Source organism: Eurypyga helias, unplaced genomic scaffold (genome assembly GCF_000690775.1).
Source record: "Eurypyga helias isolate BGI_N326 unplaced genomic scaffold, ASM69077v1 scaffold46371, whole genome shotgun sequence".
NCBI classification, from domain to species: Eukaryota; Metazoa; Chordata; class Aves; order Eurypygiformes; family Eurypygidae; genus Eurypyga; species Eurypyga helias.
Genome location: NW_010233824.1, coordinates 11,573 through 38,819, shown reverse-complemented (window position 1 = coordinate 38,819; position 27,247 = coordinate 11,573). Strand labels below are relative to the sequence as shown.

At 38.5% G+C, this 27,247-nt stretch overlaps 1 protein-coding gene across 1 annotated transcript; it reads right to left on the bottom strand.

Annotated features, from left to right (window-relative positions):
- Positions 1-26,547, bottom strand: LOC104505343 (plasma membrane calcium-transporting ATPase 2-like; the record flags this gene model as incomplete). Its single annotated transcript, XM_010161822.1, has 3 exons — positions 1-126; positions 833-1,090; positions 26,355-26,547. Coding segments are annotated over 3 exons (577 nt in total), but the record flags the coding sequence as incomplete, so codon positions are not given.
- Between the last annotated feature and the right edge of the window lie 700 nt (positions 26,548-27,247).

The following is a 27,247-nucleotide window of genomic DNA, read 5'->3' as shown; positions in this document are numbered from 1 at the left end:
CTGACAGCAGCATTGGGTCTTTGTCAACAGACTTGCGGACTTGGTCTGACTCTCCAGTTAAAGAACTTTCATCGATTTTAAGATCATTTCCTTGAATAAATATCCCATCGGCAGGTAGAAGATCACCTTTCAGGAACAACATGGTAATGAAAAGACAGAGTGGTTCAGGAACATTGTTTTTGTAATTAAATAGTGATTTTTATAATAAAAAATCAAAATTAACAGTAATTACATTTAAATGTAGAATAAAACCAAAGGTTTTTGATGGCTGATAGAATGGGCATCTGCTGGGATTTGCCAGTTCAAACACAGAGTACACAGAGTTCCTGCAAAGGTCTTCTGGACACTAGAGCAAAGGGCTGTTCCTGTGGCCTATAATTACAAGGCATCCACCAACTGGAAGCTGCTGACTTGGGAGTACTGACAGGATCCATAGCTCTGCAGCAGCCTACCAGTGGGGTGAGCACAGAGGCACAATTCCCTTGCACCGAGCATTTAGAAATACTTACTCTTATTCCTAACTGGACAGAAACCAAAAATCCCAAATAGTGCAGTCCTCCATGAAAGAGAATCACATCTGTATGAAGCTCTTGTCCTTGTCAGTAAAAGGAAGTGAAGATTACAGACATAAACCTAGTGCAATTTTACAGCAAGTATCTTAGGTTTTCCTTCTGCCCTAACAGCCAAATTCTTATTTGACTGTGGACAGTAATGACACCACATAATTCTCTGTCTTTTAAATCACTTCCAGTGAAGTGAGTCTATTCTGCTAGAAAGGGAAAGGAGAATGGATAACGTTCAGAAAAGTTTTCACCTAGTTGACAAAACTTACCATATTTCACCTGTGCAATGTCACCGACTACTATCTCTGCCACCGGGATTTGGATAACCTGTCCACCTCGGACAACAGTAAATTTCTGTTCCTGCTCAATACGACTTTGAAGCCCACGAAACTGCTTCTCCTTGCTCCAGTCATTGAAGGCAGTGACAAGTACAACACAGATAACAGAGAGTAGGATGGCAGCACCTTCAATCCAGCCAGCTTCAGCCTCACCTTCATCTTCAGCTCCTCCTGTTGCAGTACCACATCCTGCAAAGACAACATTAGGAGTCATTCAGTCAGGTGAAGGTTGGCTTTATCATGTTTATTGGCTTTATCACGTTTATCACAAGAAGAAAAACCTGCTGTGAAATGACAAGGTTAAGGAATAGAACTGCTTTTCAAAGTGCTGTCTGCTAAATGAAACACGGCCGAGTAGAGAAAAAGTAGAAAGGTAGATGTTGGAAGAGAAAAGGAGTAAAACATATTAATAGATGTTTTAGATATTTTAATTTTTTTATTGAACAAATTATCCTTGGTAAACCCAAACTAAACAAACAAAGGCACCAATTCTGTTATCTAATAGAAGGGTCGGTAGCTTCACCTGAGCTATCAAACATTTCCAGAAATAAGGAGGACTTACTAAGAGTTGCAAGAAGGACTAAAATAATGAGTAACATCAATCAACTGAAAGCAGTAACATGAAATTAAGATTAAAGAAAACAGATTAAAACAGATTTAAGAAATAATTTTCAATACCATTTCTAAATGTTCTCAACTAAATGTATTTATCAGGAACACTTGTTTAAAAAATACTGAGACGAACTAAGTATATTAGTACTTAAATGATATAATGAAATGTATTGGGGAACCCTGAGTAAAAATAATAGCCTAATTTTAATTCATCATTATTCCTTACAGAGAAATACAGTGGCATGCTTACAGAACTGTAAGCATATTATTTTTCTCACAAGTAAAACAGTATTAAAAACCCCCACATTTTATGTATTAATTCCGAAGTGTTAATTCCAAATTGCTTTATACACATCTGCTAATTATTTATTTCAAAGTAATAGGCAATTAAAATTTAAATAGATTTCCTAGATGGCATTCACAGAATAAAACTAAATATAGCTCTCCTTAATGAAGACAGACCTAAAAAAGATTACTCGTTACAGTGGACAGCAAAGTACACATACTAGAATCACCCAATGCGGAGATATCCCAACTGACAGGAAAGGAAAAAAAAAGCAGCCAGTCTGAACAACAGAGCCTCGTCTCCCGAGTGCCCGAGGGAGCAAAGAAATCTTTTAATTTTTCATGAAGAACTGAACTAGGTAGGTATTTGACATCACTTTTCCACCTTACCCTGCTACCAGAGAGTTCAGCAACTTCGCAGTCGTGCTGCTTCCATCTATGACTAAAGTTTAATTTTGGTATATTCGTCACCTGTCACTAGAGGGAACTAACAAGCAATTTGATTTCTATTTTTAAGTACAAAGATATATACAGGGAATGTAACATAAGCATCATAATTTGTTAACCAGCTGACTAATTACTCTTGCATAACACTAACAAAACTACCAAATGTTAAGGGAAGAAAGATGAGACTGAATGTCCACTAAGTCAACAGAAGAAAATGAAGATAAATGGACTTTTTACCAATGTCCTCTGTAGTTTAAATTAGACATAACCTAATTGGAAGGCAGAGCTCACTCCCAAGAGAAGGGGCTTTCCTAGCAGGATGCCCTTAGACTGATGACTCACGTGAACTTTTGCCTGCAGTAGAAGAACCTTGCTAAAGAAACCAATTTCTTTCTTGGGTGCTGTAAAAATAAGCAGCCTGTTGTAAGTTCAGTACCTTCAGCCACTCAGCTCTTCAGCGGTTTTAGACATTTCAACTGGGGTGATATTTATGGGGTCGAGAGTGTGGCCTTCTTATACTTTCACTGAAAATCTCTGATTTCTGAATATGGCTTATGGATAATTTACCATGGTGTTTTCTACAATATCAAGAACTAGCCTTATGTAATACCTAAATGCAAGTTTTTAAGTTACCAGCATACACCAGAAAATCAGCTATTTGAAAGCCGTACTTTGTCCTTCATTATAAGGATCCCGTTACGGCTTTGGACATATGTAAACTTTACGGTAATGTTAAATGAGTAGAATATCCTTTCTCTACATCAGAAAGCTACCAGTTTTGAAAGAGTCATTGTTATTATTCCAAAGAACAAATAGTCCCTGATCACTGCCTGAGATGTGTCGGAGCAACAAAATGACACCTTGTCCGTGCACTTGAACCCAGTGCTAACACACTGTACCTTGAATAGTGTAGACAGTAATTTTTCTGTGTCATTTCAGAAAAAAAAACCACCTTCGTAATTCAATAAAAACAAGTAAAAAACCTCATTGACTTGAGTAATGAAATTAATTTTGTGTGTATGTGTTGTCAGAAGTGATCTCCATGTTAACATAAACAATACTAATCCTAATATGTTCATATAACCAGAAAAAACCCAGTCTTAGATAGCATGTAAATAATACAAGATGTTGTCATTAAGATGAAAGGAATTGTGTTTACCTGTCTCATAGATTATGCACAAGCAAAGAACATAATTCACTCTTTGTATTACAGCTGAAAAAAATGTTTGTAAGACAATCTGGAGAAAACAGACTGAACTTAGATCAAGCTCTTGGAAAATGTCCCTAAATTTGACAAGCTTCCACACTGAGTAACAATTCACAGTTTTAAATTTTGAAATCATGAGAAAATTCTCCATAACCCAATGGAAACAACAGAAGTTCAAAGGCATTTAATTTTTTTTTTTCTGTTCATTCAACCAGACAATGCTAAATTCAGATGGAGGAAAGGTATTTGAAGGAGAGGAAGGAATTCTTGGAGTGAGAGCCAGGAGTAGAGAAATTAATTGACAGACATGATCAAAACCAGGAATTAGTCTTTTAAAATGACAGAGGCAACGGTGAGCTGCTTTTTGGATTTTAAAATCCTTAATGGTCGAGATTCAATCTGGCTTCTAAAAAACTGCAAGCGTTGCTTCTTACGGTGACCCACTGGCGCAGGCGATGTGACATACTGAGAAGTACATTCACCCAGAGAAGTGGACAGCAGCACAAAGCAGACACCTCCCACTGCTTTTATCCAGTATGACTCAAATTTCAAACAGCCAACAAGGTTTGGGGTTATGGGAAACACAAGTTCTTTTCCATGCCACGCCCCCCCAAAGAATCAGAACGGAGAACCACAAGTTCCAACCCAACACAAATGTTGACAGTACACAAGTGTGACCCTTGCTGCCCTGCAGGCTGGCCAACCGTGTCATCTAAGCACCAGGAAGGTGTTTGTCCCTGTTTGTCCCAGAGTCCCTCATTTAATCCCACACGTCAGAAAAACGTTGGTCCTAAGCTATCAGAAAAAACCCAGCACTTTGTTATCAGCATGTTTCAGGTTAGGAGGAATCAGAATTCCAGCTATGTAAGGAGTTTGAATGTGAAGGACTAGATATCTCCAAGTTCACACAGCAGCTGAGCAAGGCTTTTGAATATCTCAGATTTTCAGGTAGATACTTGCAACAACAGTTCAGAAATGAAATTGCCCTTTGTGGATCTAACCTAATATAACTAAACCCAAGCTCTTTAAATGATTAACCAAGCTGGTCATGAGACTTTCCCAGAATTTGGTCTTTGCTTTTTACACTCCCTCTGAAATGAAAGGGGATAAACGTGCTAGATAACTTAATGCAAAATGTGCACATCATTCTCACCATGGGAACAAACTCCAGCAACTTTGAGGGAGTAAATAACTATTCTGTTCTTACAATAGTAAGATTTTAGAACAGAATATTTTTTAAGAGAGATTTGCAGACAAGCAGAATTTTAAAATGCAACCACCCCTTCAAGAGGTAACCTATCTGTCAGGTAACATTTCCATGAACTATGTTGTTTTCTTGCTTCAAAATTATTTTAGAAGTATTCCCTTTTAATAGAAACAAAAAAAAAAAAAAGGAAAGTTGCATCTCCATTGGTATCAGTTTGTAGAATTATTTCTTGTATACTTAAGGCAAAACTTTTTTTTCCTTATGCCATTATGTCATACAGGATTTTCTGAACTTCTAGACAGACTTATATGTATTTACAGGAAAAAAAATACATGTATTCATGGGAGAAAAAAAACATACTTCTTAACTATACACTTACACTATCCATCCTCCTCTGTCCCACAGAGGGACACCATACTGACTTTATAGATAAGAGGAAAATAATAGTAATAGTAATAATAATAACAACCACCCAAATAGCAAAATATAGTTTAAAGCATCTAATGTTTATTAAGAATGCTTACATAAGCTTTAAAAAAAATTGCGTTAAGAACTAAGTTTGGTGTTATGCTTTCACAAGATAGTACTTGGTTCCCATTGTTACCAAAAAAAATGCCTGAGATTTTATTGAAAGGCCCAGACTGAAAGCATCACAAAAGAATTTTTAATATGCATATTTGATTTGTGGTAGGGTTTTATTCCAAGACAATGAATTGTGAAATACTCATTTAAAATTATATTTAACATAAGTCCTATCTGTCAGAAAACTCAATTTCAAAGAAGTAAACAAGTTTTTAATATGAAGCTGTTTTCTGCATAACTATGAACATATGCCATGCGTGTGTCATTCCACAAAGTCTCATCCTCACGAGACAGAAAATGCATACTCAGTTTGAAACCGGGATTATAAAGATTTGACTGCAAGTCAAGAATGTAAAGGGCTGTAACTCCTTTGGCACAGAAGAAGCAGATGAAGTCAGAAAAGGGATTAGCTTATTCCAAAAGAGTGTGCAGGAACGTGCAGGTGAGCCACAGAAGAGCGGGAGGACCTTGACAGTGTGGCCTCAAATAACATTCAGAAATATAAAATGGCACTAACGTTGTGTCCTCCATAAAATATCTCAAAAGTACATTACCTAAAACTTGCAGAAAGAGAACAGAATTTTAAATACTTAAAATTTGACCTGAAATAGGTCAGCAAAGACTTCTGAAAAAGTTTTCTGTAGAAAGGAGATAAAGGGAAGATAGAATCCAAGGGTAAAGAGGATTCAGGAAAAAAACAAATGGGAAAGCAATTCAAACCAGCACACGTAGTCAGTCCATCTGGAGTCACAGCAAACTGGGATTCTATCTCAGCAGAGACTGCTGGGCGCAAGGGCTATGGGCTGCAAAACCTGCCCAAGAACATGGAAGCTGAGCAAACACCCAGGCACTCAGCCTGTGCTGAACCCTCTTATGCACTTAATTAATTGCCAGTAATTTCAAAATTACCCTGAGAAGCCTACTCTGCATTAGCAGTATTTTAATTATATATAAAAGGTTTTAGAATGAAAAAATAAGAAAAACTCAGGAACACATGTAAGCAAGAATTACAGTGGATTCCACTGTGACTGGCAGGAGAAAATAATTTGGTTGATGTTATTCATCATTTCAATTTGCTGAAAGCCAGAAAGGGAGAAATGAGGGGAAAAAAAATTAAAGGAAAAGGCTACCAATAGCCAGGAGAGCATCAGCTGACACTTTCCTGTTGGAAACTGGAAAGCTGTTAAGGTCATAGACACCATTTCAATATCCAGGTGTCTCATACTATCCACCCAATCTGGGCAAATACAGAAAGAAGCACACAAGCACAGTGCAGATAAAAAGAATATCTGTTTAAGACTTCAAATAGTTATGAGAAGATTCTTAAAGCTGCTTTGAATAAGATAACAATTATAATTACAAACCATACAGTCTTAAGTTGCAGCATGGTAATTTTTTAATCAGAAAAAGTGTATTTTTAAAAAACTGTGAACATCTGTATTCCTAAATCCCAACCTACAGAACATACCTCTCAGCTACTCATTTCAACCTACATATTTCTATTTTTAAGCTGAGAATACCTTGTGGCATTTAAATTCCCCTAGGAAAATCTCATAACACCCCCAGAGGTAATTTTTTTTAGTCAGTCAAACTGGTTTTGTCATCAAAAAGACAACAGTTCCCATGATAAAAACTTCTTATCTAATCGCTTTCTGTAAAGACATTTTTCTTTAGCTGCAACTCCAGCACTGATGTTATTAAAGAAAATTGAGCAGTTCTAACTTGCAGCTTTTTCATTACTGAGGCTGCTGGGCTTTTGTTGCTAACATCGTTAAGTGATGGAACTTACTTTATCAAACGTAAACAGTTGGGTAGGAAAAGGAACAATAACCAAGAATTATGCAATAAATATCATAAACTCCCCTCCTTAACAGGATTTTTCGAGCTGTAACAGATACTGTAATATTTATTTTTACAAATTCCTTGTTGTGGCATGTTATTTGTTACAAAATTAGACCAAAGAGCAATTGCCAGTTACTGAAGAACAAGGATTCCTTCCCAAAATCCTCTGGGTGAAGATGCATCATCAGATGTTGACTCACCTGCAGTTAGGGCACAGCGCACGGCAGTGGGGCCACGGGCTGGCAAAGCTCTGTCATCGCACAGCCACAGCTAACTACTAAGGGGCAGAAATTACTAGAACTTCAAAAGTGAAGTTTTCTCTCATACTCTCCAAGGACTTATTCAACTGTGAAAAACATTTTCTAGTTGCTTGTAGTAAGTCAGACTGCGTTCTCCAGAAACACATTCGTTTCTGTGACTGGCCAAGCAGAAGGGATTTACCGACATGAGATATTTATACTGCACACATTTCAGGTTTAGGGTGACTGTATTTTTATTAAGAGGGAATTTTGGATACTTATTTGAAAACAAAATAGAACTCCTTGCTTTGTGATACACCAGTTTGTTATATAAGAACTTAAGGCAGGGGGAGGAAAAAAATATACCATCCCTGTAGGTTAGTTATATAACTGTCAACTTTAGAGTTCAATATTAAATATTTACACAGTTTTGACATATTCATGCAAGGAAACAAATCTGTAAGCCCTGAAAGCATATATATTCACACATTTCTCAGTCTGATCACAAACATTTGTGAGCAGAGAAATGTTAATTAAAATACTCACTCAACTTGAAGAGATGCAGTATGAATCGACTGAGATTCTTCTGACCGGCACCACCAAGGAGATGCATTTTGTAATGATCAGTCAAAAGGATGGGGTCCCAACTCCACCAAAGGCAACGGAAGGGACCAGGATCACACAGCTATTTCTTTAATGTTTACATTCAGTTTTGTTTCCTTTTGTTGCCATAGAGAAAGCAGAGAAAGGCCAATATGGTAATTCTAATCACAAGTCCTGTTCTTAAGGATCGCCAGGGCAAACCTTGATATAGGACTGCTATAGTTTTACTGTACATTGCTCAGAGCTAAAAATGTCTGGTAAATACAGCCCCATATTCAAAAGGTAAAACAGTTTTCAAATGTAACAATCAGACCTTGAAACAGTTGTTCTCTGTGTTTATTAATTCAAGCGCAGTTACTCAACAATGCTTGCAAGGTCATGTCCTAGCTGAGTTTTACTTACAGAATTAATACTTCTGGAGAATCTCTTCCTGGAAAATATGTGAGAATGTTTTATATTTCATCCCAAAGTTCTAAATCTCATTACCTCATGTCCCCAGTTGAGAGTTAAGTCGTGCTTGGCAACCTGGAAATCCATCTAATGAGCAATATCTAAAAGCAACTCAGTTTTGTCGATGATATACACATCTCTAATGAAGGGAAGGGATCTATGGGACTGACTTCATTCTTTGCAGTACAACACAGATTTGTAGAAAACAGATGTAGGTCACTTTACATTATGAAACAATTATTTAATTTGTGGGTCCCATACAACATAATGTGCTCGTTCTGCATTTTACAAGTTCTTAATGTGTTGTTACTGAAGCCAGCTCGAGTCTTAACTTAGGTCATCCATCTACATCACTGACATCCAGTAATGAATTTGCTCCCCAAGCACACTCGGTGCTGGTCAACAGTACAGAACGGCTTGGTTTTGCTCGACTGTATCAAAACTGAGTGAAACCATTCGTTGGACAAACACTTGGCTCCCGAAAACTGATGTTCCACTTCATCTCATCTGTATTTTACAAGCCATACATCTGCTTTTCTCTGAGTCCATGATGCACATGGTACCTTTCCTATACTTCCACAGTTATCTGTTCTTGGGCAGAGAGTGATCCCTAAATCAGGCTTTCCCTGCTGACTCTGCGAATCTGTGTATAAACGTATGATTTTTGTCTTGTTGCTTCTGACAGACACCAGGTGTCTGGTATTTCCAGAACTGTTTTTCCAACTTTCCACATTGCAATAAAAAAAAATAGCTACTGACACAAAAATAACCCAAACCAGTAATGGATGAGCAGAACCTCACTTAGTTTGTCTCATTCAAAAAGTGATGGGCTCAAAAGAAAGAGGGGAAAAACAGAGAATCAGAAAGACAGACAGATAGACTGTATACCCAGCCAGAAAAGTAGGAAGTTAAGAATCACGAAGTTTGTAATAGGGAAGCTTCAGAAAAGACAACATCTACTAAAAAAAAAAAATTCTAATGCAACCTTGAATAATCTAGAAGAGGCCATTTGTAAGCATTTTAGGACATGTTACAACCACGATAGCATATTATAAAACAACCAACACAATGTATTTTCATCAAAACACTTATAAAGGAGCAATTACATTCACTTAAATATTTTTTCAGTAAGTATGTTTGCTGTGCAACACAGTAAGAATTTGCAAAACAAGTGTTTTCAACACATCATCAAAAATACTTACTCCATAATAATAAACAATCAAAACCAGCTTCACAGGCATTATTAAATGTATGAGATAGTAAAATCGTTTCCAAAAAAGACAAAATAATGAAATTAAATAATCGGTCCTCTCTTAAATTCTGTAAGTAATTAATTATTTAGCGGTTAATTGAGAGAAGTAAAGACTGTCAGTCAAAAACTAAGGTTTTCAATACAGGATAACATATTCCATAGAGCAAGAGCTTAGTCTACACTAAGAAGGCTGTGCTGGGATAATTGTAACAATGACCTTCTCTAGTGAAGATAAAACTTACAAACAGCTTGTGTGTCGGTTACCTATTACTATTCTATAGAGAAACATATACTTCTGATTATTTAACTGTCTCCATAGAGATATTGAAAAAAAATAAATCTAATGTATAAACTACTTATGTTTGTCAAAGTTGTTTCTAATGTAGCTCTTCATTTTAGTACAAATATCAAGGCACAATGAAAATTCTGGTTAAGGTTGAAGGTTTCTTTGTATTCATCCAGGACATCTAAAAATTGAGTTACAAAATTCTCCAAACTTAAGTCAGTGTTCCAGGAAGGCAGACCAGGTGTACATGGTCCTAACCTTAAACACACTTGCTCAATTGTTCAGTTTAGGCTTTTTTCTAGGGGTTTTTCATGAAAAAAAAAAAAGCTGAAAGACCTTGGTTCAGTTCCATTAGAACAGAATATGCGTCAATACTTTGCTGTGAAATTTTGTTTAGTGGTCAGCCTTGGTACCTCCAGGTAGGGTTTCTGAGGATAACTCAACTGATTTGGTTCTATCAGAAAATGTTCAAGTTTAGACTGTATCAAAAACAGGTCAAACCAATTTATAGCACTGAAGAACACACAACACAACAAGGAATTCTCTTCACACGGTATTATTTAAATGTCAGAACTATGACAAAACAATATAAAAGACAAACTCAGTTTGAAAGATATATGTACTACATTGACTTAACAATGCAGGAAACTATGACACCAGAGAACGGCATGAGTTTTGACTCACTTAACTGGAACACTAACATAAATGGCATTGGCTGATTCAGCATAAAATAGGGAGGGAAAGAAATGCCTTTTTTCATGATCACATATTGTAAGACTACATTTGGAATAAGCTATTGTGACAATGCAAACAAAACATCAGGAACAAAACTAATAGGAATAAATTAGAGGTTCTGCTAGCTTGATATTAGCAGTGAAGTAGCTGTCCATATGTTGACATTTATTCACTTGGATAAGTTTAATTAATTTTGATTTGGAATTCTAATCTAGGTATTAAAAAGGCTGCATAGGGGACACTGCAGCTACTGGGGTAAAGTTGTCTTCAGAGAGCCTTGTTAAACATGAATGGCTCATTTAGGTCCTGAACATGCAGCTGAAGAAAAAAGAAATACATCATCTCAAGCAAATATGACACACTTGGAGCTCTGACTACCCAGGCACTCTGTACAAACGCATTGGAAAGCTAAAGCTGTAGTTAGTTTCTAAAAACAGGAAGATGCTCCCATTTCTCATGTACCAATCCTTGATGATTTCCAGTACTTCCTAAGTACAGCTGGATGGAGAGGAGGATTTGAACACTTCCTCAGCTACAGCTTAACAGCAAACTGGTTATCATCAAGGCACTTGACTTTAAATAGATCTAAGAAAAACATTTAACATTAACACAGAGCAACAAATATTTCATAAATACATCATCAGACTGAGAGCTGTCTTTCTTTCTTATGCTTCCTCTACTAAATCCTTACAAACAAAGCCCATTCTCTCTCTGTCTGAAGCAGAATGTTCAGAAGACCAAATCACTGAAGAAGGTTCTTAGGGTGGCATCCACCTCAGAAATGGATGCTTGTACTGTACTGTTAGAACGCTTTGATTGCGTTCTAATATAGACAAACATACTCGCTTCCAAAAATATTCCCTTTTTTCATTGTTCTAATCAAGATGATTCTAGAGAAATACTGTATTTAACAGAAATGCCACCAAAAAGATTTCAAGACAATATAATAAAAACTTTACAACACCTGGAAATGGATAGACATTTCATTGGTGCTTCTAAAAAAAAAATCAAACTGGGGCACAGCATGAACCTATGACTGCTGACAGATACATCTCATATACCTGAACCATTTAAAGAGTAACTGTCAACTTCTTCCAACCTGCAAGTCCTGCAAAGAGAGGTTACTAAGAATAGGTTACTGATTTTCACAGGCCCCTTTAAAGTAATTCTTGGATTCTCAGAGGTCCACAACCACATCTTGAAAGCCACTGATGAAAAATTTGCAACTGAGTAGCCTAAGCAACCTAACATAGCTAGGCTACTGCAAAGCCAGGAAACGAAACCAGTACTCGTTTGAGCTTAGGCTGTGGTGATGTGCTCCAGAGCCAGTTCTGGAAACACTTCCATCTCTTCTGAGGCTGTTACTCCCTCACCCAGCCGTCAGATTCATGAGAACAAGAAAAACAGGTTGAAAACCTGGTTGAAAATTTATAGACCTCAGTCACAAAACCAGCTCATAAACTGCAGTGTTATTACTTCATTACATTTTTCATCTTCATTACTTTGTGCTATAAAGATTTAAGAGATGAAAAACCATGTCAGTAAAAAATTAAACTTTTAAGTGCCTGGCAGCAGAAGGCATTAAAAAGTTCTATCAATGCTAGCAAATAGTGTGGTGCTATAAAAGTAGTTTTACAGTGCAAATGCATGTCCTAAGGAAACATGTTTCTGCACCATGTTTTCCAGTTCAGTTTCATCCCAAAGGATGGGATGAAATCCATCTGAATGCATATCCATTTGTGCACTCTCCGAAAGCACCCTGCAACATGAACCAAAGCACAGGAACTGAGGACACACAGACGGCATTTCTGCAGTATCCAAACCAAAATGTTAATGTAGATACAACCAAAGCAAGCTAAAGCTGCATGTATTGAGGGCAACCTCCATTTAGAACACACAATCTATATATTTGGTTTTCTAACATATATTTTGGTTTCAACTCATCTACTTTTTAAGATTCTAAAAGTTTATGCATGCTTAACTGCAAGATGAGCAGCATATCCCAGAGAGAAAAGACAGAACTCCTTATGCAATAACAGAAATAAATTTGAATCCATTGTTTAAATTGTCACTCTTTGCATAGGAGAGATATATACACACACAAGAGATATATATGTGCACCATGTAACACATGCATACTGGAAAAGTAGTAAAAATCAGTGCCATTACACTAGCACTAACTCTAACCGGATTAGATGTGAGAGATGTGGATTGTAATGCTGAGTTTTAGATATTCTGTCTCAGGCCTGTACTACTGTTACCTGTTTCTCCACCAAAAAAAGGAGTAAAGCGCTCTACATCTGCCTCAGCATCACAGTTTTGGTGTCTGAAAAGGCATACCTGTTTTGTTTCAGTCATCTGTGCTTAAACGGGTTTTTTTGGGGGGCTGGGAGGGTTCCATGATAATAATTTTTCATTCTAATTCAAACCCACCAACAGACGTGAACCAAAAGCACATTCAAAATTTGGGGTTTCACTTTGAACTCAGAGTAGCTGGCAAACAGCACCCTCCTTTGAGACTGTACAACAATCCTATAATCTGATCCAATGTACTTCAAATTAAAAAAGGCACATAACAAATAGGTAATCTTGCAAAATTGAAAAATATGAGAGATTTTGAAAAGAGAGATTCTGTTAAATCAGAATTGATTTTTTAAATTCACAGTCAAGTAAGAAAACACTCAGTTTTCCCGTATTTCATATTTGTTTATTCTATAAGCTATTTATGTTAACTTTTGACAATAAAGATGTTTTCAGAGCTTTTGGGGTTTTGTTCCTTTGACAGATTTTTTTTTTTTTTAAACACCAGGTACATCATTTTAAGAGAATAGTTTGGGCACCCTTTGTCAAATTCAGTGCAATACTTGTATTCCTCTGTATTACTGACATGTTGAAATTTCAAATTCCTATTGAAAAAGCGGAGTAGGATCCCATGAATGCCTATATAATGAAATTTATAACCAAGCTGCCTTCAAGCAGACAAAATACGGCTGGAGCTATATGACAAATTGGTCTTCACATCCATGTAAAAATATAACAAGGCAGCGATGTGTTTAGATTCTTACAAGAGACATTTGGGTTATACACCAGGAATAACTGTCTCACTGCACGGACACCAATGGAAATCATCTAGGAAAGACACACAATTTCCATCACTGGAAACTTTTAAAAAGACGTATGATAAATTTCTGTCCAGAGTGGCTTAAGTATTGTTGATAGTGCTTTTGAGTATGAGGACAGACTAAGCAACCAGAAAGATACCCTCTACTAGGTTTTCTCATATCCTGCCTCTTCTTGTTTGCCTTTGGGTGCTGTCATCAGGCCGGGAGGAACTGGAGCCCTTGCTGATTTATAGACCCAGCACTCATCTGTCTCAGCAGTGCACTCCTAATATAGGGAGTGCTGGGGAGCTTAAAGCAAACACAACTTTGCTGCTCTGCAGAGGATGAAAACAAGGGCAGCACGGCTCCTTCCCACGGCCCCAGTGAGAGTGCTCCTGACTCTCGCTGGCTGGAGGGGAGGATGCTCAGACAGGCGACCCCCCCACCCTCTCCCCAGCGGTCCCCATCTGCTGGCTGCACGGCACCTCCTTACAGCCAGAGCCAGCCAAAACGATGCCATCTCCCCAAAATCCGCAGAGCCAGCCAGCATGAATCTGCAGAAACACGCCAGCGTGGCCAGGTTTATTGCTCTCCAAGCACAACCCAGCAGAGAGGCACAGGAGGAGGCTGCTGCGGCACTGTCGGAGTTCCTGTGCTGACCCCAGCAGGGACCATCTTGAGCCCTGAGGTATGCAACCCCAGAGAGGCTCTGGGGGTTTGGTTTCTGTCCCGGCAGGTTTGTCGGCTACAGCTGAACATTAACAGCCAGGCTCCATCTGGCTCTGTAAACAAGCCACCAAACGAGCCTCGCTTCAGGCTGCTCTCCATGACCCCATCCCACCCAACACTCTTGCCAATTCATCTCGTTTGGAGCCTTAAACCTAAATTTTTCCCATCTTTGTAATCTAGCAAACAACACAAGAGCAAGAAGGCTTCAGAAATGAAAGCAGCCTGACACAAGTATCGGAGGGCAGGGAGGTGATCTGCATGCATGAGAGTTTGGACACACGTGTAGTAGCTGGACACTCCAATCTGTCCTGTTCTCTGCTCCTGGATATTCAGACCTTGCACAGAAGTACAATTTAGGGCAGGAATTAAGAAGTAAGATACTTTCTTAAGCAAATTCTTAAAGGAATTAATTTATTTAACAAAACAGATTGGGTTAATGTCACTAGAAGCCATATGCTGCTTCACCTCATCCGAGCTTGGGGAGGAAGGAGGTTAAATGGTGGGGTTCTGGCAGAACAAGCTGTTTTTAAGAGGGCAAATACTTCTGTTTCTCCTGTTTTCCAGGATACCAACTGCTTCATCCCTTGTACTGACATACGGTTTAGACTGGTTTAAAAAACTCCTTTGGGAATCTCATGGTTTAATTTATGAGAATGACAGAAGTAATTTGAGAGTCTGCAACAACACTCCAAAAAGGTGTGTTTTGGTAACTCTGAAATGAATCTTTACTTTGAGATTAATCTATTCTATATAAAAATGCTATTTTCTAATAGCTGCACTTCTATTGTCTCAGCTTCTCTTGCCACTTTTTCTCCTTGGACAGCACAATGAAAACCTCTAGTGCAGTGACAGCTGGATCAGTGTTATTTATTTAGCAGCAAAGACGATAAAGGATTCCTATTAGGACATATCAGCTTTTAAGTCTGCATTGCCCTTATACCCTCTTATATACGACCTGTTTTTCCATTGATTTACTATTCCTCAGTGCCTCAAGAACACTATGTAACACACTCTATATAGACTCACAGAATAATATGCATACTTTAGAGTCAAAACAAAGTCATTTGAAAGCACTCAAACAGGGTTGTGCACAGAATTCCAAGTCTGTTCTAATTAAGGGCTAAAATGAAATTAGATTAGCACTAAAACCCTCTGAAGTAGTACCTGGTTTGGTGTATGCTTATGTTGTACTAGACAAATGGTTGACAGTCCTGCAGAATTAAAACCAGTGCTTACAGCCTGCAAATAGTACCGAGAAAGACCTCAGGAACGGTAGCTGGTGCCAATTTCCCTGCCATGCCAACGGGTGATTGCTTGACACTGACAGTGAGGATTACAAGACAGTTCAGCTGTTCCCTTGACCTTTCGAGATATACAAGAGATTTGAAGATGTTTGCTAATTATTGTTGTTTTCAGCATCTGCAACAAAACTCTGAAAATATTTTACGTAATTATTCAGGGATGCTGGGTTGGTTTGCTCGTTTACTGCCACAGTTCATGAAGCAGGTTGGAAGTTAGGACTCAAATCACTGCAAAATATTAAAATGAATGAATTTTAGCTCTTTTTATTTCAAAAGGCTTCACATTTTCTACAATACATTTTGCATTAGGGAAAAGAGTTGAAGAAAGAATGGATTTTCAATGTACCCAAAATATTACTTGATTACATTTTTTTAATATAAGGTGCACAAACGTAGGTTGTGGAATCAGTTTTCCACCTTAACGTTGGCTTCATAACTGGGAGGGCTGGCAAAAGTCGTACAGTTGTTTATTGCTATGAACCATTACGATTTTAGGAGACTTCTAAAATAACATTAACGTTGGCCTAACAAACTAGATTTGTATGCTGCCTCCATTTATGTATTTTTAATGCAATCTAAGTCATCAACTGTAAAATGCTTTTTAAAAAAGATTAAGATCTAAAACTGCCACAAAGAATAGAGAATTAACTTTGTTAAGCTGACTCATTTCTGACATTTCTGATTCTTTCACTCATTAATCGACTATATTACGTGCATATTAATGAAATCCAGGGAGACAGATTTTTAGAGATAGGGAGACATGGGCAATAGTTTCTTGTGGAAATCTTTGTATCCTAGGATCTTCAACTAGCTCGGCAAGACTCTGAATGCAAAAGTCTGGCAAAGGACTTAAAAATTACTGTGCTTCATTAACCATGTATGTGAGTAGCCCTAAAATGCTAAGGAAAACATATGATGAAATCCTGGATGGGGACTACATAGGTAAAGAAAAGGTTAAAATTGATAAATGCTGTGTTAAAACATTAAGTTGATATTTAATTATACTCATTGCATCTCACTAGAAATAAAATGAACCGAATTCCTCAGAGGATGGCTCAAGATTTTAAGGTAGTTATTTATCTGAGACTACTTTTAATTAAGTTTAACTAAATTTGGGTTAAGTTTCTCAATAATTAGTGGGTTTACATTCTTTAACTTTTTTGAAACAGCTGCTTATCCTCCAGGGTCATTTAAGCCAAGGGGCACAAGTATTTCTTGTTTCAATGAAAACTTGAGCCATGCATAGTGCTCATTTCTCGTGTTAAGGTGATACAAATTATCAGTATTAATAACAATAAAACCAGTATGTTTACACTTGGCAGGAACTGATTGTACCCTACGGCAGAATTTAATAATACGGAGTACCATTTCCAAGAGCAGATGAGGTGGTAGTGCTCCCGCAGAGCTAATCCTGCTATTCATTTTATAGCCAATGTTTGCTTCCTGCCCAAATGACACCTGTGTGTTTCTCCTGCGCCAATATGTGTTTGCGTACACAAGAATCTATTTCAAGGTTTCCCCAGCAGGCATTTTGTATATTTATACAATTTAAGAATAAGCTGATTTAATCAGAAAAACTGTAAGATTCCTAGAATCCCCAGAGAAAAATAGATCAATCTACTAAGACACTATACTTCTTGGAAGGAGAATGTAAGTTTATGATCTGGGCAATAACTCTAAAAACAAACAAAAAACCCCTGTTGCTGTATGGGAAGAAAATTGTTAAGAATTGGATGCTGAAAGAGTGAGAGACTCCAAACATCAGCTACCTGAAAACACTAAAATGAATGTGCTTTTGTCACAAATACTGGTAAAGAAACAGAGGTGAAGATTAGTTGATTAAAAACTGGGAAGAGGAGAATTTTATCAGATCTAAGTTCAAGCTGTCCCTGTCTGCCTGATTACAGAGACTGCCCAGCTCTCCCTCCAAGTCCCGCCATTCATCCTCATGGGGAAGGTGGAAAGTGATGCACTGCTTTCCTTCCAGACAGAAGGGAAACACACGTCTCTTGCATACTAATAAACTGAAGAAATTAACCTCTAAGAGTTGTCCACCAGGCAATACAGCTGGGAGCTGTTATTTCTTGTGATGGTGCCAAGGCTGGTGTGGGGTTTTGCTTGGGGTTTTTCTCCCCATCTCCATTGTCCCTTATTCTTAACATGCAACTTGCTAGGCTGTGAGCCTGACTGGTAGTAATAACGTAATAGCAAACCGGCATAGGATTTTGGCTGATACGCAAATAGAGGCATTGCAGATTAGGAATTACCCTTGGGTAATAAACCACAAAAAAATATGGAAAAGGTGAAAAGCTGGATGAGAAACTTCAGCTGTTTATACAAGCAAATACAGAACAATTAACAAAACTGTTAACATGATCTTAGAGCAATTAGAAAGGTGGTATTTCCTATTTTCTCCTGGATGCAGAGAAATACTTGAATGTCTACTTTATGTTGTTAGGGTAAAATTCCCTTTAGTAGCCTAAATGTCACATGAAAAGCAGTAAAACCACAAACTGATCTAAGGAAAGCTGAGAACTGGAACCACAAAAAGGTACTGCCCATAATAACAAAATTTTGCAATGTTTTGAAGGAGCAGTATCTTAATTACATGTTATTGCAGTAATTCTTTAATTCAAGAGATTCCACGCTACCTGTAAGTGCTGGGGAATTGGGACAGACAACATAACTTTATAACATGACATTGTACTTGGGTCCAGCTGAAACCCAGCAGACAGTCTATTGCAGCCGCTCTGCTCCAGCAGAATTTGCATCAAGGGTAGGGAAGGAATATTTAAAGGAAAATAAATTCATGCTAGCTGGTATTAAATTCAGCACTTTCACTCCTCACTAGGAAAGAGAAGTTGGCTGTCAGCTGTTTAACATTCTTTTATATATACTTCTACAGATGATCTTTATATATATATATATAAATGAAACCTTTACTTTTTTCACTTCCCCCCACAGTTACTTGCACTGATGGGTGGCCGTATCTTTCCCACCGTGACTTACTGCTACAGACTTGCTCGATGTGATGAAATGTCAAGAGATATATTTTGAGTCATACCTTCGTAGGCAGTAACCTGACAGAAGATGAGAACAGCACAGCATTCCAGATCCCAAGCAATAAATCTGGACAAGGTGGGGGGTAAGTTGTTTGCTTGGGGTTGTTTTTTCTTTCCCCTCAGACTGTTTTTTAACAGAGTTTTTTATCTAAACATCACATGGCTGCCTTTGCTTCTGCAGCAAAGACCCGTACAGCTACCTGGCTAATCCAGCACTGATGAGCATGTTGGCTCTTGCATTCCCATGTCCAACTGTGACCTGCTGTCCATTCAACCCGTCCACGTGTACTTGTTCAGATTCACATATAAGGAGCATAAAATCGGCTAGATATGCACAGAACAGTTGTACCACGAGTACAAGCGAGCACTACCTCAACAGGGAGGCTCAGCACAGAAATAAGATAAGCAACCATCCTCACAGGAGCATGTGTATCTTCTCTCCGACTGTACACATACCCTCTCTGATTTACATCTTCAACTGAAGTCCCCTTGACCAACAACGTGGCACGTTACAGGAATGATAAGGAAACAACTGAGTGGTGAATCCTGGGAAATAGAGTCTCTTGCAAGTAAACCAAGTCATGAGAGGCCAGCAGGCACCCCAGCCACAGCCCCGATGAGCAGCAGCACATGCTTAATGCAAGTGGCTTGGAAGGACCAAAATTCAGGTGACCATGCCCTGTTTCTGTATTTTTTCCTGTTCACTAAGTTGTTGCATGAGTAAGGGGAAGGCTAACCCCGCCAAGGCTCTGCTGAGCAGCACTGAGCAACGTAACCAATCATTCAACTCTGGTTTCAATATAGACTTTTGCCCTGGGAATTTTAACAGAAGCTACCTGCTCCTTTTCCTCATCCATATGCTGCAAAGAACTGTACACTTGAAAACAGACATCATGCCTGCGGCTTCACATTGAACACCGGGATGTTAACACATCTTACTGCAGGCTGCTTTTTCTCCCCCTTTATAATCCACATAACGAAATGGATTTCAAGGAAAAAAACATAAAGGTTTGTTACATTTGTGTAAACAGTAAATAATTGTCAGGTGTTGACATTGGTGCTTTTTGCAACCGATTAGTAAGAGTCACGCGTACTATAAGGCCTGAAGATACAAGGGAGAGGATTCAAGAAGGCTCAGAAATTGCTCGAGAGCGTGTTAAGAGAAGACTCTGAAAATTGTTAACCAGTTCAACAAGGGTATGGATGGGGGATGCACCGAGCCTGGGCAATGCTGCTGCTTTGCTCTGAACTGCAGGGCAGGCTGTATCCAGATGGCTTCAGGAAGGGACAGAAGAACTGCAAACGGCAATTAAGTCATTCCTGCAAGAACTGTTTCAGATGTAAGGGATAAAAGTAAAAAAAAAAACCAAAACCCAAAAAACCCCCCAAAAAACCCACCCAGAAACTAAAAAAACCCAGAACACCCAAACAAACACCAACAAACCAGGTGGGAGATTCCTGAAGATCTACAGCCAAAATCAGACAGATCTGGGAGCGCCTGAGAGAAGCAGCACCATTCCTCAATCCCTTGCTGGGTTTCTGACCAAGCCTAAGCTCTCTTTCCCAAAGGACGTTTCATTTCCTCAAGCCATTTAATGGTTTGAGACCACAGTCCAGGTACTTGATCTCACGAATCAGCTCCTATTCACATACTGCCTCTAAAAACAAGACACTTGATATTTCTTTAAAAACTGTACACAAAAATGATTTTGCCATACACCGATATACAAAGGCAAGTATTTAAAATTTAGTCCTGGACTAACTCTAATCTAAGTAACAAAAAAAATGAAGCCAGCTTCACACATAGCCATTAAATCCTCTTTACATATCATAGGCTCGCTATTCTGTTTGCTCAGGGAATCTGTAATCTAGTTAGCCAGGACACAGAAGGGTTCTCTTCTGCAGAACAAAGTATTCTTGTGTAAGTCGCATCCTCTTGTGATCACCACTGCAGCAGAGACTATATCCACGCCAGGAATTTTCTCTCAAAATGCCTTTGCTAAAACGCAGCAGCAGTTCGGCACTCTTTGGAAAGACTCTGTGTGGATCAGTAATGAGAGCAGAGATTGCCACCAGGCTGACAATGATTTATGCACAAGTTCTCAACTGCTCCTAATGGACTGTCAGATGGTAAAAGGGAATGCAAAGCAGATCATAAAAACAACTCTAGCAGAGCTTCTGAGGGCAAAAGTCCTGAAACTTTCACTCTTGCTAAGAAATATGAAAATACAGGAACTGAGGTGGCTTCTGGAGAAGGAATAAAAGAAAACACTATTATCCAGCAATTCCTGTAGATCAGATTTTGTGATTGCAGCAGAAAACTAAACCATGTTTTCCAAGATTCACCCGTATCTGGAATGAAGAACCACAACAGAACAAAAACGTCATGTACTCTCAGCAATGGGCTGCTACTTCATCCAGCCACAAGTGGTGGAGAAATGTCGCTACTGAGACCAGAACGGCAAAAATGTCCACTATTTCCAATACTCACTGCAATTTAGTAGATAATAATCTACTTACTTTTCTCAAGATAATACCAAGCTGTTTGGAAATGCAACTATGCTATGAAGGGCTTAAATTTGGTAATGTATCAACAGTCATAGTTTAAAATGGGAAATAATAGCCAATCTAGAAAGACACATAGAAAATGAACTCTAGAGCTTTTAACAGCCTAAGACAGCAAAATGCACTAACACACATACATTAGACTATACCCTCAGACAAGGTTCTTGAAGCAATTAATCCATGCTAATTTTTTTGAATGTGTGGATTTTATGACACATTCCTCCCTCAAAATTCTCAGGAGAACAATATTTTGCACTTAAACCACAGAATTCAATTAAATGCTAATTCTGTTACAGCTTCAAAAATTAAAATAGGTTTCAAATCTCAAAAAAAGAAATAGTGATATCAATTTTAAAAAATAAAGATTACTTCAGCTTATTATATTAACTCATGAGCTCACTGGTATATAAAATTTTAGGGTATGTGAAAGGCAGACACAAATAGATATAAAGGCAGTGTGTACGTACACTGGGTTAAAACAACACACAATGTGGTTTTTTCCTAACACTGCCTTAAAGTGACTTATTTTAATGCTATTGACAGTTAGATGGTCACAATTTTTCAAGTTAGACATAAGCAATAAGCAAACGAAATATTGCAGGATAGTATTGTGTCAATCAAAAATGCTGGAAGAAAACCACAGGCCACTTTTAAACGTTTGGTAAAAATTCACTTCCATTATCCCTTTCTTATCTGAGCTTTCATGTAAAGTCAGTGGGTTTTTTTTTTATAATGCCGAATATCATAATGTCCAGCATGAGAGAAATTCAGTTTTTCCCTCTGTTCTTATACTCCCTCCCCAGGGCTGCACACCTCGTGGCTCAGGGAAGAGGCAACGCCAGGGAGCCTGGCACAGCCCTGCCACAGCAACTGTCTGGGTTTGCTCTGCAACCTGCGTCACACAGCACCACCCCCTGCAACTGGGTAATACCCAAAGGCCCCGCTCCCAGAAAAGAGCCAAAATCATCACAGACTTGCTTTCCACTGGCATTTTCAGGAGCTCTTCCATCTCCCTTCAGTGGCTGCTAATGAACTTGCACTACACCACTGTCATCTCTTGTTCAGGTTCCCTTGTGTGTTTGACAGCAGCAGAAAACAGAATCATAGAACGGTTTGGGTTGGAAGGAACCTTCAAGCCCATCCAGTTCCAACCCCCCTGCCATGGGCAGGGACACCTTCCACTAGACCAGGTTGCTCCAAGCCTCATCCAGCCTGGCCTTGGACACTTCCAGGGATGGGGCATCCACAGCTTCTCTGGGCAGCCTGTCCCAGTGCCTCCCCACCCTCTCTGTGACTAACTTCTTCCGGATATCCAATCAAATCCTCCCCACTTTCAATTTAAACCCGTTACCCCTTGTCCTGTCACTACAGGCCCTTGTAAAAAGTCCCCCCCAGCTTCCTTGTAGCCCCTTCAGGCACTGGAAGGTGCTATAAGATCTCCCCGGAGCCTTCCCTTCTCCAGGCTGAACAAGCCCAACTCTCTCAGCCTGTCCCCACAGCAGAAGGGCTCCAGCCCTCGGAGCATCTTCGTGGCGTCCTCTGGACTCGCTCCAACCAGCTGATATCCTTCTTACACTGAGAGCTCCAGAGCTGGGTGCAGAACTCCAGGTGCAGTCTCAAAGAGCTGAGTAGAGGGGGGGAGAATCCCCTCCCTTGACCTGCTGGCCATGATTCTCAATTCTTTTGATGGAAAGCTATCTAGCTGTTGTTGTAGACTTCAGTGTGTTCAAACCCTTCTCTGATACTTCCCAAGACATATCATCTTTCATGGCTTCAGCCACAACTCCCTGGCCAGACTTCTCATTCAAGTTGTTCCTGAAGACAGACCAAGGTCTTTCTGAGGAAAGGGATAAAAATGCATTTGGCTAACGCTTCTGCCATTGACAAAGTTGTTTCCATGGAAACATTCACTTTCACACAGTTCCGTCTGCATCAGAAAGGCTCATGCTCTGTTCACCACCCTGTCCTAGTCACAGATCTCAAAGACATCGGAAAAGCGTAGGATGGTCACAGGCACTTTTAGCCATGACCACAGAACCAGCACAACTACCCTGAGCGGCCTGAGGCCGCTGCAGTACAAATGTCACTGTGATGAAGAAATATACACAGTGTCACCATGTACGCCATGACCCTGCCTAGACATTGGCTGTCCTCAATCATCTCCCTTGGCCACCCCGTTTAATGACAGTGTCTCCCACCTTTCTGCTCATAAAGGTTCACCTTTCTTCTCTCTTTTTTTTTAAAGTCTTTTACATTGTAAGAGTATTGAATTTATGTTTACAATTCTTTTTAGACTCTGGAAGGTTTATATGGATGATAATTATTTGAACTCATCAACTTGCTAATGATGGGCAAATCAGTGTGGGAAGGAGAACAGTCCTGTTGACTCCTTGTTGACTTTGCGTGTCATTTTGAAAAGCAAAGGAAAAATATTAGAATTCAAAAGAGAATGCTGTCTTATATTCCATAAAACAACAGTTTTATAGAAGTTGTGTCCTGTTACACAAAGGAAATGTTTTGTTGAGCTGTAGACAAACTGGAATTTCACAAGCTTTATACTTCATGTTTGTCATCAATCAGCAAAATGAAAACCAACAACTTCCAGAGATAAATAAAACAAAAAAGCACCCCAAATATTAAGAAGGCATGATATAGGAAGAGAAATTCTTTCTAAAACTTCCAGTAAAGGTGGCCATTAGCTAGCTCATCAGCCCACGGACCAAGCTTCAGCAGGGCGAGCAAGCACCATAAAACAGTATTTTAAAATAATTTTCATTCTGGGAAGAGTGAGAAAAGGAAAATACAGATTTTCAAGCTTCCCAATGGAGCATTTGTCACTTGTCCCAGTCAGTGGGTAGGGATTCCCTATTACATCCCACAGGCAATGTTACCCTCTCACCTCAAGAAAATGAAGTGAGGCACCATGCAGAGTGCTGTGAGGATGTTAATATTATGTGGTATTTTTTCCATATTCTGTTATAACAGCAATGCACAGATGGACCAATCTAAAGCAATGTAAAATGAAAATGAGATTGAGACAGGTAGGCAGACATTTCCCATGACAGAAAGCATACGAGTTGCTGCCCTGTCAAAAGAACTACAATCTCTTCAGATAGGCCCATGTTTCGTCTGAATCCAGGTTCACGTTCAATGCAAGAAAGAGTTTAAATTGTTCAATGGATTGGCTTAAGTGGAGGCAAAACAGCATATTTTGTTTCTTCTTAAAAATTCATTTGAATTTCATTCAGTATTAGTCTGCCTATGATTTTATTTTATAACTGGTTACCAAAGGTTATGCAACACCATCAAATATCACTTTCAAGTACAACTACACCTCACCAACACCAATGGCAAAAATCAAGCTTAATATGTCAGTTTTAAAATGTTTATGACTCTTTAAAAACGACACCTACCAATTAACTGTAAGTATTCTTGGAAGCACTTTATAATATACTAATCTTAAACTGAAAGAGAATCTACCACATTTATACAACTGCTCAAAGGAAGACAGAAAAAGTGCAAACGATCTTTACAATATGTTCAAAAAATGGATTAAAATATATTCACTAACTTGATTTATTCTCTCTGTGTAAAACATGGCAAAACCTTCAAGGGAAATAATTATAAGAACAGAGGTAAAACAGTGACCATTGAAAAAAATACTGTGCTGTGGGAAAACACAAACACTTTTTCCCTGCCTGTGCTGCTGCGCTTTTCAGACTAATCTCAGAATCTCAGATGTCATACCTTCCCCAAGGGAGAAGAAACATTTTAAATGCATTAAAAAAAATTTGCAGAAGTAAATTCTAATTTTGTAAAGCATTGTTCATGGTTTCCACTGTCCCCCAGGTATTCTACTATGTCCAGTTATATGAGGTAATAAAAATAAATAACATTTCTTCAGTTAAAAAAACAAATGACTTCATTATCTTTGAATGCCTAAATCAGACACCTGCTGAATTAACAGTCACATATTCAAAATTCAGTGAGAAAGCGACAAAAGATTCCTGATTATATATAAAGGATTAAAGAATCATAAATATACTACAAGAGCTATGCACAGCGATGTGCTTATTCTGCTTGTGAATGGAGAAGGAAGAAAGAAGGGTCTTCAAGGAGAGTAGCCAAAGGAAACTGAAGCGAACGTAAAAAGCATTTCAGGGCTATATTTAGAGGAACACATTCTTCATACATTTGCCAAGCTATTCACGTCACTTCACACAGCATGTTTTATCCAGCTTTATAAGTCTATGAGAGAGCAGGAGGGGAAAAAAATCTCAATCAGTTGCCAGAAATGGAAAACTTGCATTTGTGTGGAGGAACAAATATTTTAAGCATGTGAATTCAAGAGCAGTTTCCAGAGTTGATGGGGGGTGGGGAGGGAGGAGGTTGTTAAAACTTTCTACAGCTATCACAGAAGGATGCTGCAGTATATTGTTTCTAGTAACATGACCGAGCCTCTCTTATTATCTTTTAAGCTAGGCTCCCTAGCCTTAGCTATATCACTAAAAATACTAAAACAAGTGAATTTCACTAAGTTCAAGTCTTCAGGTGGTATGAAGGGGTTGAAGTCCTTGTTCATGGATACAGGATACATCCGTTATATAAGCCATTGCATATTTCTCCTCTAGAACGTGGTAAACAACAATCTGACATGAATAAAGAAACACAAGCTCAAAGGTGAAAACAGAAACAAAAATACTCCAGTTTTATAAGAATATTATGATTTTTCTTTGACTGGTTTAGCACATCACGAGGTTCAGCCATTTGCATAAAGAAATGTCAAGCATACAAAAAATATGTCAGTACCAGATGTAATGGCAATAGGAACAAACCACATGGAAATTTCTTGTTAGTGACCTTCTGGAGGGTGACGATAGAATCAGTTTGAGATACAGGACTGGTTTTACTTAAATTTATACACATGACTTCTAGAAAAAGTTTTTACCTTCATTCCCTTCTCCAGGTGGCTGATAAAACGAGAGCCCCAAAGATATGATGGCTGCAATTTCCAAGATTATAAGAGTCACATCCTGCAACGCTTCCCAGACTAGCTGTAAGAATGTTTTTGGCTTCTTTGGAGGTATAAAATTTTTTCCAAAAATAAGCTTTCTTTTTTCTAGGTCTGCAGCAGTGCCAGCTAATCCTGTAAATAAAATAAAATAAAATAAATTAAAATTGCAGTGAAATAGAAAATGCCCACTTATATCTGCATTCCTAACAATTAATTCTCCAGGAGCAACCACAGCTGTACCACTTACGGCATATTAACAGATAGGCAGATTTTCCACTTAAATTTTGCTTTTGCCCTATGATTTGTCCTTACGTTCTGAACAGAATCCTTACAGTCTCTCTTCAGTACTAATTTCTGCAGGTTTCAAATCATAACGAGTCTTTGAATTAGCAGCTTTACTTGAATAAGACCAATGCCTACAGATACTATACATACATACATGTAAGCAATTACTTCTGTAAACAGATCATAAAGCACAAATAAATTGTATTTGGGATGAAGCTGGAATAGCTGTTGGCAGTAGAAGCAGCATACACATCTTTGTTCTGACCTCAGGTCAAGTGACCTCAAAGTATAAATCAATAAAGTATGTCTTGTTCTACTTCAAAGCAACCTCTCTTGCTGCGTATGTACTGCCACACAGTCACTGGAACGAATGGCATCAAATATTTGTTAAGTCAAAGAGACAGTCAAAGTGACAGGTCATATATGCAAAAAGGAAACTATATGGTTCCTTAAATCGATATAAAAATGCATGTATTTTGCATGATAATCCAACTCAAGAACATTTCAATTTAAGGATACAGTGTCAGAATATGTGGTTGCAC